Source organism: Rhipicephalus sanguineus, chromosome 3 (genome assembly GCF_013339695.2).
Source record: "Rhipicephalus sanguineus isolate Rsan-2018 chromosome 3, BIME_Rsan_1.4, whole genome shotgun sequence".
Classification (NCBI taxonomy): domain Eukaryota; kingdom Metazoa; phylum Arthropoda; class Arachnida; order Ixodida; family Ixodidae; genus Rhipicephalus; species Rhipicephalus sanguineus.
In genome coordinates this window covers 179,455,946-179,472,752 of record NC_051178.1, presented here as the reverse complement: position 1 = coordinate 179,472,752, position 16,807 = coordinate 179,455,946, and the positions used below count along the sequence as shown (strand labels likewise).

Genomic DNA, 16,807 nt, shown 5'->3' with positions numbered 1-16,807 from the left:
GGCAAGCTATTATGAAAACGGAGCAGAGATGACCTCACTACAAAGACAGCGCATTCCTCGGCGGTTCGCTCGAAGCTCCTATGAAAGGTAAGCGCGAATTAAAAGGCGGCAAAGGAGCGAAATTAGGAGCGCACGTGGCGATACGCGAATTAAGAGCTCCGTTAGCGCGGTTGAGCGAACGAGCGGGAAAAAAAAAAAATGATCTTCAAAAGCCGTGCATTCAGCTAGAACGCGGCACCGCCCGCGAAAATAAACAAAAGACGCCGCGTTGAGAGCGCACGTGCGCACCGCATTCAGCGGCAAAGCCGAACGCGGCAATTACCTTTCGCCCAAGTCGTCGTCCTCGGCGGCGGCAATTAATTTCTCGAGCGCTTCAATAAAGGCGCTTTTCCTGCAGTGCACCGAGGTCCTGCGGCGGAGTGCGCTCGCTGTTACAACATCGGGTTTCGTAACTCATTCGAGTCGCGAGCGAGAAAGAAAGACGCCGCACGCGTGTATTCATATACCTATATGCGCCTAGCGTTTCTTTTTCGCGAGTCTCGCTAGAAAAGAAAGGAAAAGAGGGAGGAGTAAGAGAAGGAGAGGAATTAGCAGAAAGCGGCGAGGCAGAGCGAGAGAGAGACTATAGTTTACAAAAGAAATCCCGGCAATTTACGGGACAGCGTTATCGCTTAAGGTTACGAAATTACGTGCTTCCGCAGCTACGAGTGAGGCTTCACCGTCCTTTCAAGGAACAGACTCAGCGCAATGAGCTTGTTTGCGCCGTAACGGAGGTTCCTTCATCGATTGGCGCTAAACATAGGCAGGAGCCAGAGGTATACACAACGCGGCTGCGATCGAAGAGCGATTGCAGCAGTTGCTGCTGGACTATAGAAAGGCCACATGTCTCCATCCTCTTGTCCTTACGTCGAATTAAAAAGGAAAATGTTAAAATCAGCCATGCACGTACAGTGATTTTGCCTATGAAATCAACATAAAGACCCCAGCTATATCCGTCTCCCAGCTGATTTTTAAACTAAATTTAAAAAATAACAAGACGCTAAACGTACAGCGATTTCGCACCTAAAATCTATATGCAGACAACCTTTCACTCTATCTTTTTCTTCACAACGAACTTAACTCGAGGTACGTAACAGTGATTTCGCTTGTGTGGTCTATATAAAGGCGACACTTCCTCGCTCAACTTTCCCTCTCTCGCTTCGGTTACCTGCAGAACATTTCTTTAAAATGATAACTCGCAACGCGTATAGTGATGTTTCGCCTCTCCGAATCTATTACATACAGACACCGTTATCAAAAGAAATCGTTGAGTTCGGTTAAGAAGGCGACCAAGTCACATTAACCAGCATCCTAACTCTGTTCGCACGTTACAGTGCACACGCTGCTATCGCGCAAACGAAGCAGGGTCGGAAATAACGCAGTCGCGACAGTTTAGCGGGAATCCTGCGACTAATTTATAAATGACCGCGCTCCCAATATGTGCGCACATACACGAGTAGCACTGACAATGGAGAACCATTATATACAGCACCTCTGTACACAATGCTTCTTGTGTACGGCATCGTTTGCGGCATTGTGTTACACGAACATGACTGTAACGGGCCCGTTTTGAGGGGTTCAAAGGTCAAAGGGAGGATCCGACCGCTTATCGGCTTGAATCACCAGATTCCCGATGGTGATGACGGCCACAGATGACGGCGACAGAGAGACCCACCACGTTGTCAGACAAATAACACGTCCCGGGGCTGCATTCCTGTGTGTGAAGGCACACAGCGAAATCTGAGTACTGCATTCCCGCGGATCTTTAGCGACAAGAAAACACGGAGTTTGACCTTGCGGGCTATAAGTATCTGCGCGGGGGTTCACGAAGGCGTGACCGATAAGCCACGCGATAAGCGTTTCGGAGCAGCTCTCAAGGAATGCGCTTGTCCTGTGACGACATCGTTTCGTACGCCATAACGCGAGCCTGGTGGCCTGGTCGCGTGAGACACGCGTTTTATATCATTCGAATGTGACTCAGTGGCCACAACCGCCACGGCCATAACGGCGAGCGCAAGAAAGCAAAACACTCGTTGATAGACCGTCCGTTAGTTTGTTGAAATGCTTAAACTGTCTTTAGAGATAAGAGAATTGCAACGATGACACGATACTTGTCGGTATGATTCAACTTTTGTGCCCAGGCAGTGTACACAGCGTCCACAAGGGGTCCACACAATAGGGGTCCACTTTGCGTCACGTATATACGGCGGAAAAACGGCACGGAAGTGATACCCGTAAGATGTGAAGAAGCAACCATTTGCCAGGCCTGCTCGCCATTTTTGTTGCAGTGTACGAACAACGTGAAAGACGGAAGGAGGTTAGTCTCTCGTGCATGTAAAGCTTGGGCGGTGCTGTTCCGGAAATTGTCCGAATTCAGCCGTTCCAGCCTTACCGAACCAATCAGTGAGTTCGCATCCATGGTTGTCCCGTATGTGAACCAATCGAAGCTGACAACGTGGCCGAATTTCCCGGCGTCCAGAATAACAGCGTGCCTTCGTTAGATCTCAATGCATGTATATACAACATGCACAGACGGATATTTACCGCCGTCTGTTTCTGAAAATGCCAGCAACGGCCGTATAGTTGTGTGCACCGCGTGTTTAATTTGTGCACCGTGTACGTAAAATCGGCCATCTCGCCGTGTCCACATGCAGAGTATTAAGGTGCATGACCAATTCCCAAGGTAGTTGAAATTTTCAGGCGATCTTTCGCTCCACGAGCCCGCTAACGCTTCCCGCGGTAGCGCGGCGAGTGCAAAGTGCTGCGGAGAAGCGAACGAGACGAATGCTGCGTGTAAAGTAGAAAGTCATGCCAGTGACCCTCTATTGGAAAGAAACGGCAACCTAAAATTAAGCCCTCGCAACGTGGTAGGTCTTTGGCATTGGTTTTACAACCGACGCCACACTTTATGTAGTATATATACGCACTACGTGGGTCACGAAACCCGTTCCCACGGTGTGCAAAGGAAGTGCACGTTAGGTTTTTGCCTTTGAAACCACGATACGTGACGAACCACGAATGGAAAGAACCGAGTTGCACGAGAAAGGCTGCGGAGAACCGCTTCACGCATTCGTCTCAAACAAAAAAAGAGGGACGATCTCGGACTCGAGAGAGGTCTGCGCGTGGTTAGTGAGAGTATATATATTCGCTCGTGAAGCTGCGCGCTCTCAACGGGGGGCTTTTCCGAGCGCTTCGTGCACCGCCCATCTAAAACAGCGTGCGTAAACTAATAAAACGAGCGAGCAAGAGAAACTGGTCGGTGAGACTGCACGCGAAACGCCGCGTGTTTATTAGCACGCACGTTTTCTCCCGTTATAAAGTCTCGGTTTCGCAGTTCAATGCAGTCGAATTTTATTCACAGTTTTGGGGCAATATACGACAAGTCACGAATTGTCGCGGCGCAAACTAAGAATCGAGGAAAAACGAGACAGTGTAGGACGCCAGCTTTCCCCTGATTCCACCCGCCGCGGTGGTCTATTTATGGTGTTCGACTGCTGACCCGAAGGTCGCGGGATCGGATCCCGGCCGCGGCGGCCACATTTCGATGGAGGCGGAACGCTAGAGTCCCGTGTATATACTTAGCTTTAGGTGGACGTTAGAGAACCCCGTGGGTGGCCGAAATTTCCGGAGTTCTCCACTACGGCGCGCCTCATATTCGTATCGTGGTTTTGGGACGTTAAACCCCAACAATTAATATATTATTATTTTATTTGATGCGCAGTTTGCGCCACAAATGTTTCGTTAAGCTATGCACCAACTCTCCCAACGTAATGCTCCGGTAAAGGAGTGTCTGTACATGCCGTATTCTTGTTTGTTCGTTCGTTCGTTTATTTATTTATTTATTTATTTATTTGACATCAGAACAACTTGCCCTTATACGATGGCTGAAAAGTTCTGTTACTTCCTAGCGGTAGATATTTGTACGGCGTCTCGTGTACCATGCAAACGCAAAAGCCAGTCTTTGTAGTTAATCAGGCCTTCTCTCTATTACTGTCCATTAGCTATAATAACGCAACTACAGGAGCGTAACTGATGCAAAATTATGCGCACCGAGCGCACTCACGTCACATCCAATGAAAAACACTACAACCGAGCGAGCGGCCGGGGGACAATGCCGAACGGCGCGAGTCATTTCCAAGCGTTGAATCATCGGCGCGGTTCACACTGAAGGGTTCGATAGCTATCGGCGTTCGTAAATCTCACGCGCAGCGAAGCGGGAACGGTCGCAGTACGGACTCTTGCCTTGCGGGCCAACGCTCGAAAGCGCTAGAGAGAGAGAGAGAGGGGGCGGGGAGGGAATATGCTTGTGTGCGCGCGTGTGTATAACGATTCCACGCACGCCTCCCGGTGCTGCGATCGCCTGTAGTGGTGTGTATTATACATGCTCGCGCACAAATAACAAGCGCAAGCTCGTCGAAAAGGTCAACGCACTTTGTAAGCGCGCTCGCGGACGCGCCGTTGTTCCAAGCGGCGAATAAGCCCCGGCCGGCGCCTGAGCGAGAATAAATGAGGCACGTACACGCGCGGGGAACACACCCACACGTTCCGCAAAGGACGACAAGCACACAGCGACGAGAAGGAATAATATACGAACTGGAGAAACAAAACTACCGACGATCTATAGAGGGACTATATAGGGATATATAGAGGGACTGTAATGGGTCGCCCTCTCGAGCGCTTACTAGTGGGTCGTCCTCTTCCGCTCTTCTGGGACAGCACGCTCCTCGCGCTCAGAGTCGGCACCCCGCCTTGACTGTCGCAGTCGTTTATCGTCGCCGAGTGCCCGCTAATAAACGTCTTTATAATTTGGTGGAGGGTGCTGGGCTTTCACAACAACTTCGGCCCTCATTCGATGCCCCTGGCTCTTCGATCCCGTACCCTGCCGCCTACGATGCCTCAAGACGCCTCCCAGCAAACGGCCCCGCCTACACCGACCTCCTGCCCAGGTGTGCCTCGTATCCGCGACCCTCCGGTCTTCACTGGCGCAGATGGCACCGACGTGGAGGACTGGCTCGCGATTTACGAGCGCGTGAGTGTCCCCAATAAATGGGACGAGGCAGGAAAGCTGACTAACCTCGTTTTCTACGTCGCGGGTGTGGCGGGCTTGTGGTACAACAACCACGCATCAGATTTTACAACGTGGTCCGACTTCAAGACCGCCATTATCAACGTGTTTGGCCGCCCTGCCGTTCGTAAGCTGCAGGCCGAACAGCGCTTACGTGAACGCGCTCAGCAGGCCGGTGAATCATTCACCAGTTACATTGAAGACGTCCTCGATTTTTGTAAGAAAGCCGACGCCACCATGTCCGAATCAGACAAGATCCGGCACATCATGAAAGGCATCGACGACGACGCCTTCACCATGCTGCTCGCCAAGAACCCCAGCACAGTGGCTGAGGTCATAACGCTCTGCCAAAGCTATGAGGAGCTGCGCCGGCAGCGATCGATGACCCGTCGCTCTCCATCACGCGACGCCGAGCTCGCTGGCTTGTCGACCATATCCGACCACTCCGCGTTGCTCGCAGAGATGAAGACATTCGTGCGCGAGGAAATCGCGCGCCAATTCTCTCTGCTGGACTTTGCTCGCCCGCAGTATGTCCAACAGCCGTCGACCACCCTTCTGCCTCCGCTCCGTCGAGCAATTGAGCAAGAAATCGCAGAGGTCATGCCCGAGTACCACCAGCACCATACGGCTCCTGCACCCTTGAGTTACGCCCAAGTGGTCGCAAGAACGCCCCCAGCAATCCCTACGGCTGCCCCACACATTTACGCCGAAGCCTCCGCTCGACCTCATTCTTTCGAAGCGGATGTGCCGGTAACCTGCGCCGACGTCACGCACAGGCCACGACTGCAGCCCACTGTCCAGTCCTATCAGTTGCCGCCCCGTCAATCCCGTCCTGCACCATGGGCGGGCCCTGCCCCAGCGAACCGATGGCGCACACCTGACAACCGCCCCATATGCTTCGCATGCGGTTACGCCGGCCACGTGGCGCGGTATTGCAATCGCGTGCAGCCGCCTAGAGTCGCGTCGCCTGCCACCAGCCCGGCGAACCGCCCATATTACGACCCACCTACGCCACTGTCGCCGACGTCTCGCCCCGCTCCATCTACCCGCCGTTCCCCGTCACCACGACGCCGCTCGCTGTCACCGATGCGGCCACGTCTGGTCCCACGAGACCAGGAAAACTAGTCGTCGCAGTCCACGAGGCAAGGGCTGCGATGCTGTCGAACTGCGAAAGCCCTCAGCGAAGCCCATCGAACGTGATAGACGTGTTTGTGGACGGTGTTCGTGCATCTGCCCTTATCGACACTGGAGCCGCCGTATCCGTTATGGACGCAAAGCTCAGCCGAATACTGCGAAAAGTGACGACGCCACTTTCCGGGCTCTCCCTCCGTACAGCCAGCGCCCAAAGCATTCACCCTACAGCGGTATGCACAGCCCGCGTCATGATTAAGGACGCTATGTATGCCGTCGAATTGATCATCATTCCTGCATGCTCTCACGACGTCATCCTCGGATGGGATTTTCTCTCCCGTCACGACGCCGTAATCCATTGCGCACCCGCCGAAATAGAGCTCTCACCATTCTCTAATTTGACGCCGGCAGACAGTCCATCGGCTGCGAGCAAGATACTCGTCAAAGACGACATAAAAGTGCCTGCAAACTCGTCAACGGCGGTGTCAGTCTACTGCGCCAGCCTATCCGACACCGTTGCACTCCTCTCGCCATATGACCGTGTTTGCACGAGGAAAGGCTTGCTGGTGCCTTTCGCGACCGTTCAAGTCACCCAGGGCAGCACCTCTATTTATGTAATCAACCCCTCCCCGTATAGTGTTACGTTGGTGCGAGGGGAATGTCTGGGCAGCGTAGAACCCCTCGAAGACGCACAAGTTATGGACGAGTCCGATGATTCGCACGGCCGAAGTTCGAGCACGCTCAGTGCTGTTTCGACGTCTGGTTCATCACACGCTGACGTATTTGGTTCCTCCATAGCTGACAACCTTACGCAGGTCCAGCGTTCCCAGCTTTTGGACCTGTTGGAAGAATTTCGCCCTTCTTTCGATGTCGCTCAAACTTCTCTCGGCCGCACGTCGGCCGTTACGCATGGCATCGACACTGGCGACCACCTGCCACTGCGGCAACGTCCATATCGCGTATCTCCCGCCGAACGCCGTGTAATCACCGAGCAAGTCGACGACATGCTTCGACGTGATGTCATTCGACCCTCTAACAGCCCCTGGGCGTCTCCTGTCGTTCTTGTTGCGAAGAAGGACGGTTCTGTGCGGTTCTGTGTGGACTACAGACGACTCAACAAGATCACTCGTAAGGACGTGTATCCACTGCCGCGAATAGACGACGCGATTGACAGCTTGCAAGGCGCCGAATTCTTTTCATCTCTCGATTTGCGCTCAGGGTACTGGCAAGTACCTATGGCTGATGACGCTCGACCGAAGACCGCCTTTGTCACGCCCGACGGCCTGTACGAATTTAACGTCATGCCGTTTGGGCTGTGTAATGCGCCCGCCACCTTTGAGCGCATGATGGATACCGTTCTGCGCAACCTGAAATGGCACACGTGCTTGTGCTACCTCGACGACGTCGTCGTGTTTGCTCCGGACTTCTCCACGCATCTTCAACGCCTACGGCATGTTTTGACGCGTTTGAGCGACGCCGGTCTGCAACTGAATCTAAAGAAGTGCCGGTTTGCAGCACGGCAGCTGACAATCCTCGGCTACGTCGTGTCCAAGGACGGAATCCTTCCTGATCCCGCCAAGCTTCGGGCCGTGACTGAGTTCCCCAAACCTACGTCCGTCAAAGAACTGCGCAGTTTCGTAGGACTGTGTTCCTACTTTCGGCGCTTCATTCGAAATTTCGCGACTATCATATCGCCACTGACGAAGCTTCTCGGAAGTAACGGGCCCCTCCATTCGTGGTCGTCGGAGTGCGACGACGCTTTCGCAAAGCTCCGTCGCTTGTTGACGTCGCCTCCCATACTACGCCACTACGACCCTGCGGCCCCTACAGAGGTACACACAGACGCTAGCGGTGTTGGCCTTGGCGCTGTCCTTGCGCAGCGCAAACCAGGGTTCCCTGAATATGTCGTGGCATATGCAAGTCGTACGCTTACTAAAGCCGAGACCAATTACACCGTCACCGAAAAGGAATGCCTGGCGATCATCTGGGCCCTTACGAAATTCCGACCTTATTTGTATGGTCGCCCATTTGATGTCATCACCGACCATCATGCACTATGCTGGTTGTCGTCATTGAAGGATCCCTCAGGCCGCCTCGCCCGCTGGGCACTTCGTCTACAGGACTACGATATCCGCGTGCTGTACCGCAACGGACGCCAGCATGCTGACGCCGACGCACTCTCGCGCTCCCCCTTGCCTGACGACAATACTTCCAGCTCAGTGTCTCACAATGCCGTTTCGTCTATCGACATTCAAACCATCGCCACTGAACAGCGCAAGGATCACTGGATTGCCTCACTGATAGCCTTGCTGAGTGATCCATCGGCGACACCATCCACTCGCGCATTGCGTCGTCAAGCGCACCATTTCGCCGTTCGCGACGACCTCCTCCACCGACGCAATTACGGCGACGGCCGCCAGTGGCTACTCGTAATACCCCGCAGTCTGCGTTCTGACATATGCGAGTCGTTCCACACTGACCCGCAGTGTGCACACTCTGGGGTATCGAAAACCTACCACCGCATTCGCCAACGGTACTTTTGGCGAGGGATGTACCGCTACGTGCAGAAGTTCGTTCGCTCCTGCATCGATTGTCAGCGCCGCAAAACTTCAACGCACCTGTCGCCGGCAGGTCTGCAACCTCTACCTTGCCCTGACCGGCCGTTTGGGCGCGTTGGCATCGATTTGTATGGACCACTTCCTCTAACGTCGGCTGGTAACCGCTGGGCCATCGTCGCTGTTGACCACCTTACGCGATACGCCGAAACTGCCGCCCTCCCAGCGGCTACAGCGCGCGATGTTGCCTCCTTCCTGCTGCACCGATTCATGCTGCGCCACGGTCCACCCCAGGAGCTGCTCAGCGATCGAGGTCGTGTCTTCTTGTCCGAAGTCGTCGAAGCCATTCTCAAAGAGTGCAACGTCGTTCACCGGAAAACTACTGCTTACCACCCGCAGACGAATGGCCTCACCGAACGCTTTAACCGCACGCTCGGCGACATGCTCTCGATGTACGTCGCCGCCGATCACACAAATTGGGATGCCATTCTGCCTTTTGTCACCTACGCCTATAATACCGCCCCGCAGAGCACTACTGGTTTCTCGCCCTTTTTCTTATTGTACGGCAGGCACCCGTCGCACACGATCGACACAATCCTTCCCTACAAGCCGGACCCGTCTGAGTGTGCGCCTATTTCTGCCACAGCAAGACTCGCTGAGGAGTGTCGGGAGCTTGCCAAGACATTTACTACGAATGACCAAGAGCGGCAGAAGAGCATTCGCGGTGACACCACCACTTCTGCGCCCACGTTCCTCCCTGGAGCACTCGTATGGCTCTCGGTCCCTACCACTGCACCTGGCCTCTCTTCAAAACTACTGCCGAAATACGACGGCCCCTACCGTGTCGTCGAACGCACGTCCCCGGTCAACTACGTGATCGAACCCCTTGAACCATCTTCGGACATGCGCCGTCGAGGGCGCGACATTGTCAACGTGGAGCGCCTGAAACCCTACCATGACCCGCTCATAGTGACAAGCAGTTAGGTCGCCAGGCGGCTCCCTTTTCGTACCCGGGGTAATTGTAGCGAAGCGTTGGAAGCCTGTAATGGGTCGCCCTCTCGAGCGCTTACTAGTGGGTCGTCCTCTTCCGCTCTTCTGGGACAGCACGCTCCTCGCGCTCAGAGTCGGCACCCCGCCTTGACTGTCGCAGTCGTTTATCGTCGCCGAGTGCCCGCTAATAAACGTCTTTATAATTCACATAGGATAGGATGGAACAGAGTGATAAGGAAGCATGGGCGTTAATCGAAATTCGCGAGTAAATCGCGCGTATGACAGCGGCGCAAGCGGGTCGAAAGTAAGAGGGCGCGAAAAAATACGCTATACGCACTATACGCACGAGGGCGAATGCGATATATACATACACGGTGAAGGCTACGAGCGATGCGCGCTCATTTCCGCAGAGCGCGCGTGCACACGACGCGCACGATTTGCACGGCGGACGAATCGAAAGCGCGGAAGCTCTCTCTCTCTCTTCGTGCTACCGGTGAAATTCAGCGCTCACGATGGCGGATCGTCTCAGTCTTTCGCAATGACGCTCGAGAGTAAAGGAAAACGGTTACGGTCGAAAAGGAAGCTACGAGGTCAGAGGAACTCTCCGAGGTATACGCGAAACCAATGGGGCTGCAGGGCAGGGCGGGCCGGTGGCCAACAGGCAACCGATGTACCTAGCGGCAACGACGAGCGTTCAAAGCAGTAGCAACACCTAGCACGCACCGTCCTCATCGATGCAGCGAGTGTTCCAAAGGCTGTACAGTGTGCACGACACATACACACATATGTTCTGACGGGTTGGGGCCGGTTTCCTGCGAACTCGCCCTCATTTCGCTCGCTTGCTTGCGTGCGCATGCGCGATGGGGCACGACAATCAAAAGCACGCCTTCTTGTTCGGCAGCCGGCTTCCTACAGACACAAACGTGTTCGGAAGAGAAGGCGTTTTCCTCGTTGCTGCAGTGTGGAATGACGACGTCGCATGTATATACACTAGTCGTGAGTGTATTATAGCATGAGAGCCGAAAAAACCGTTCCTATAGTGATATTATAGGCTGCGGGCGCCTGCGTGTTGTTATATTTCGGTCGCGAAGTCGAAGACACCCTGCCGCTATATTGTACATACGGGTGACACGCAAAGGAGGATGCAGATGCGAACGGGTTTCGAGCCACGCCGGTTGTCCCCCAGATTCTCAGGGTCGCGCGGGAGCGTAACGTCGCAGTTACAGATACAGAAAGAGCAGGAAAAGGCGTACGTGCGAGCGAAGGCATCGAGAGCAGTCCGACTGCCGCCACACGCACTTGAGCTAGTATGTAGATGTTTTTGTAACCATGCCTGCATATTGAGGCCCGTGTACTTAGATTTAGGTGCACATTAAAGAACCCCAGGTGGTCGAAATTTCCGGAGCCCTCCACTACGGAGTCTCTCATAATCATGTGGTGGTTTTGGGACGTTAAACCACAGATATTATTATTAACCATGCCTGCATACATGCGAATGCCTCGCATCACCTATAGAGCGGGTGCCTGCCAAGACATTGCACTGAACACGAAGTATGTACACTACGTTTGCTTGTTTTTCTTATTTTCTATCTCCGAAAAATGAGCGCTTTGTATATGAAACGAGCTAGCAACACGCATGCATGTTTCGCCGGAAACGTGCGCATTTGCGATCGTCATGGGGTTGCGTGCATACTGAGTGCCGCTTAAACAAGTCTGATGGAATTGGGAGCACGGCTGCAGGGAGCTCGTCATGTTATTCAGAAAGGCATGCTCACGAAGTCCGTTACGCTCGGCGAGCCGTGCCGACAGCCTCGCTCTTTCCTTCGCGGTATTACACGCAACGCGCGTCGCGGATTCGAGGTTGACGGGCACGCGCTTAGCGAGTCGTCAGGGACAGCTATTTCCCGCTGCTGCTGCTGATATTACACTGCGCACGGTAGCGCGCGCGTCAAGCCAGTCAGCTATAGGCTTTTAACGGCGCCGCTCCCACGCCCCGAGCTACCGTGTAGTCGATTACAGCTCAGCGGGACGCCTGTGACGGCCGGTGCCACTAGTGCAGAGGCGTGCGAGGGAGCTAGGCGACTGGAAATAACACTTCCAAACGGGCTCGGCTCAACGGGGTGAAGCCACGCACCACGTACGCGCAGTATGTCACGCACAGTCTTTTTTTCAAAAGGTTTGAAGTGAGGCTGCGAACGACACCTGTCATTTGGGTCGTTCTATATTATATAGTGTTGCTCTATACGATGCGCCATGTCACGCGCTCCGATGCGCACGAGATTGAGGAGGAGGACAAGGAGATCCTTCCCGATCTCTTGAGCTTTCGAGCGAGAAATGTGTCACATTTGGCACCGCTATGTATACAGGTGGCCCAGTGAGTTGTGCGCCAACGAACGCGGTGGTTTCGTGCATGTGTACATAGTGCGAGTTTGTGAGGTACAAGGACAGTTAGAGACGACGCCGACGGGAAAGTTGCCAGCGAGCCCGAGGTCACACGCTGACATATATTTCAAGCTTCGTTGTACGATCTGTCAAGCCGCTCCGATGTAGAATGGCAGACTGGTTGAAATGCGCGGTGCTTGAACAGCAGCGCAAAAACAGCGTCGTACACGTGCCTTTTCTTCCTTGGTCCTGTCTTTCGCGCTGTTGTGTTCAAGCACCAAGCCGATCCGATATGCCATCAAGCACTACGATTATCTTTAAATGACTTCTGCGGCCGCGCAAAAGAAATGTAGTTTTTTTGGCCACATGCGACGCGACTGTAAGTGTGTACAGTCTCGTCGCTGAGTAAGCGCAGTCCTCAGACTGCGCTTACTCAGCAGGTTACTGAGCTTGCGCAAGAAGCATAGACTCGTCCCGACGCACAAAAATCCCATGAACAGCGCCGGCAGAAAGGCTTTTTAACTGAAGATGTTTGTCGCAAGGCAAATGTTGTAAGGAGAAAGAACGAACAAGCAAGTGACGTCATATAATCGTGTATGTACTCACGCAGTTGGGCGACGGTCTTTTTGGCGATGAGGGCATCCTGCCAGGCGGCGTGCGCAGGTTCGGCCAGGGTGAGCACGAGCGCCGCGGCTAGGGCTCCGACCAGCCGCAACTTGGAAAGCCACGACGTGGACCACCGCGGCGGTGGAGGCGGCGAACAAGAGGTGCCGCCAGGGGCCGGCTGCCGCCCCATGACACACGGCGGGCGCGCCTACAGGCGCACGGCCCGGTGCACGAAGACGATGTCCTGTTGCGCTACAGCGCCCATTGGTCCTGCACGCACAGAAAGATGCAAATGCACCGTCAGAAGAGGCACTAGTGTCACTAACACACACACACACACACACACTCCTTAGGCAACGTGCCTATAAACTAGATGAGGGTTCAAGCACTGTTCGATTAGAGAACATTAGAGTATCAGTGAGAAAAGACAAATAGAGTGGAAACATGGCACGGGATCGTCAAGAGCACATGCATATTTTTCTAGACAAAACAATAATACCTGCTGGGGTATTACGTCCCAAACCCACGATATGATTATGAGGGACGCCGTGGTGGATGGCTCCGAAAATTTCGACCACCTGGGGTTCTTTAACGTGCACCTAAATCTATGTACACGGGCCTCCAGCATTTTGCCTCCATCGAAATGCGGCCGCACGGCCGGGATTCGATCTCGCAACCTTTGCGTCAGCAGTCGAGTACCATATAAACGCAAGACCACCGCGGCGGGCAGAGTACAATTTGAATCTATCGGTCGCACCACGCATACGCATGTCACCGAAATGTGACGGCGTTCGCGAACACATCGGCTATCCAGAGCTATAGCTGTGCAAACACACCAACAAGTTTTATTATTTTTTAATGCCTTGAACATAGATCACGTCTTTCAAAACTCGCACGTGCTGTACTTGGCAAGAACAGCGATTCCCGACTCGAGTTATCCGTGGTCGTCCGAAGCAAAAAAAAACACCAAGATAAAAAAAAAAGAGAAGAAAACGAACATGCAGGCCAGAATTCACTACTTAAAAAAAAAAAAAGAAGGTGTCACGGCCAGCGTACACTAATGAGTGTATGCTTCAACACAGGAACGAAATCTATCCGCGTCCTCTATAAAATTTTAAACTCCAGCGCGTGGTCTGCGTATAAGAGTTGGACCGCTTGCGAGTGTAGGTCAGACGTGCCGGACATTAAGATGCCATGGACATTAAGATTCTCGTCGAGGCTTACATAGCGACAGCTTTCGATGCCGTCCAAACCGCTTGGCAACCGACTCATTTCGACCCATGCGGCAACGGCTTAACGGTGCCAGAAACAACTGGCCTCCTCGCAGATTCTTACGATCCTGTATACTTCCAAACAGTAGGGCCGTTTTAATTCGCCCGCTCCGTGCATGGAACGGCGGCGTGTGACCTTCGCGCATGTGTGTGTATATATGCCGAGACGGCCGGGCGCTGCTTAAGCGGACGTTTCCTCTCGGAGACATGCGCCTAGCAACCGTCTCGCCGCACTTTCAAGGCCTCTTCGTGTCCGCGCACTCGCGTGCGTCCAGCGCCATACATACTCTCTCGCCCAACTCGGCAAAATATACGTGCAGCGATTACACGTAATCTAGTAGAAAAGAAGAAATTAGCGGCCAGTTCAAGTTAGTAGTGTTAGTAGTAGTAGTAGTAGTAGTAGTAGTAGTAGTAGTAGTAGTAGTAGTAGTAGTAGTAGTAGTAGTAGCAGCAGCAGCAGCAGCAGCAGCAGCAGCAGCAGTAGTAGTGGTAGTAGTAGTAGTAGCAGTAGTAGTAGTAGTAGCAGTAGTAGTAGTAGCAGCAGCAGCAGCAGCAGCAGTAGTAGTAGGAGGAGGAGGAGGAGGAGGACGAACTGAAAAAAAAAAAGATGACTGCTCAATCATAACTCCTCAATATTACCTGTAATAAAAAACCGCTTTAACGCGAATAATAATAATAATAATAATAATAATAATAATAATAATAATAATAATAATAATAATAATAATAACTCGTGTTTAACAGAGCGGGAAGCAGGCCAGGACTAGCCTCTTCATAAAATGTAATCGTCTTCAATAATCAATGCAAGTGCATGCTTAACGTCCGAAAGTTGCACAGTCACCAGACCACGAAGGTCGCCAGCAGTGATCGACTCCCAGTATGCCACGCATTCTGTCTGCACGTGGTCTTTCAATTAGCGGCAACCGTTTTGATCAGAAAAGCACGGACGATCTCTCTCTCTCTTTCTCTCCCTCCTTGTAGATCACGTTTCCTGGTTCTCTTCCATCCACGTTGTGTAATGGGGCATACGATGTATACGGGACCGAATTCAATTACCGTATTTATTCGCATGTTATCAGCACCGCTCAGCACTGGCTACAGTTGGAGAAGTGATTCATAATACTGGCTGAAAATGTTGAAATGATTGTCGGCTATATAGTGTCGCTACGTGACGGCTATAGGGTCGGCTAATGTTGGCTATCAGCTCTGAAAACAGCAACGTTGTCTTCAATCTTAATCAAGCCATTAAGTGCTTTATCATTCGTTCTTATTCATTTGTTTATCAGTTTTATTATCATCTTTTTTTTACATAGCCTGGCCCCTTCTGAAAGCGGTAATCGAAACCGCGAACTCGCGCTCGACAGCTAGCTCGCAGGATACGTCGGCTATCATCCATTCATTCCAACTTGGTTCGAAGTCCTCCGAGATCAGTCGTGTCAGCCAGCACGAAGGATCTCGGAGGACTTGGAGCAAATTTGTTTGGGACAAACAAGGAAAGGAAAGGAGACGCCGCGCACAGATATACGATAGACGCGGTTGAAAAGCAATGAGGCCGAGGCGGGGGTCGATAAAAAGAAACGCAAGACAGGCCGAGCGTCAAGTTTTGATAAAAAGGGGGCGACATTTCGCCCCCCCCCCCCCCCCCCCCCAAAGTTCGGCGCACGACCGAGTTGGCGGCGGGGCCACACCAACTAATTCCGGGGCCGGCGATGCACGTTCGGGGCCGAGGAGCGGACCGACTACTACTGCCGCTCGCCGCCGCCGCCGCACGAGGGTCCTCTCGGAAAGTTCGGGGTCATTAGCGGTCATTGACAACGAGTGCGCCGCAGAGGGGGTTCGCCCCGGTCCGTCCGCCGGCCACCGGGCCGTAGATTGTGCGGGCCACCGTGCACCGCACGCACGCGCAAACCGGCGCGCGTCCCCTATCCTCACTCGAACTTGGCGCAACTTAGCGCAACGCTGATGCACCTGATTTGTTGGCCCGTAGGACCGCCCAGCTGAAACTTGAGATATTAAGGCGATACCTTAGATGCCTCATTAAAACGCAATAATTGACCATCGGCGTCGGCGGCGTCAACACGAGCGATGCAAAAAGTCATCACGTGATTACATCACCATGACATCGTCGCTTGGTTAAAGGTAGACCGATCACTGAGGCTGTGCAAAACCAGGTGAGGTGCAGAAAGCTTGCAATGCCTCCGATCTTGGAGGCAGTGCAAAACCACGTTAGGTCAGACAGCTTTCGGAGCGGGGCGTGGGAGGATCAATACATCTATCCATAGTGTCCAGCAGGGACACTAAATACATCGACTGAGAAGGAGAAGAAGAAGAAGAAGAAGGCTTTGGCCTTCGAGTCTCCTAGAGCGAATGCGTAAGGGACCTTGTGAGTTTTTCACACACATACATGTACAGACAAAAGCCATTTTGGGGCGACTTGCGGATAAGTCACATACATGTACAGACAAAAGCCATTTTGGGGCGACTTGCGGATAAGTGAACGAATTGATGGATGAGTGAATGAAGGAAGGAACGAATGGACGGATTAATGAATAAATGAGCGAAAGGGTGAATGAATGCAGGAACAAAGGAACGGACGTACGAACGAACGCACACAAGTTGAAATACGATGGCGCTTCGACTTAATTATACTGGGAACGAGGAGAGTTGGCAAAGTGCAGACAAGCTTGTCAGCGGTGCCGGCTCGTATTCAGGCCCAGACGCGGAGGGTGACATCTGTCTCAGTCAGAGCCGAGAGGCTGAAAAGGAAA

General features: G+C 53.0%; 1 protein-coding gene across 5 annotated transcripts in view; it reads right to left on the bottom strand.

The window, feature by feature from the left end:
• Positions 1-16,807, bottom strand: part of LOC119387756 (semaphorin-1A) — a 177,109-nt gene that overhangs the window by 69,489 nt on the left and 90,813 nt on the right. For 2 of the 5 annotated variants that reach the window (XM_037655264.2, XM_037655266.2), the window contains exon 2: positions 12,769-13,038. The exons of the other annotated variants lie outside the window; for them this stretch is intronic. In XM_037655264.2, the coding sequence (XP_037511192.1) occupies positions 12,769-12,958 (190 nt within the window). In that variant the 5' untranslated portion in view covers positions 12,959-13,038. The remainder of the gene's footprint in view (positions 1-12,768; positions 13,039-16,807) is intronic. 5 annotated transcript variants of the gene reach the window in all.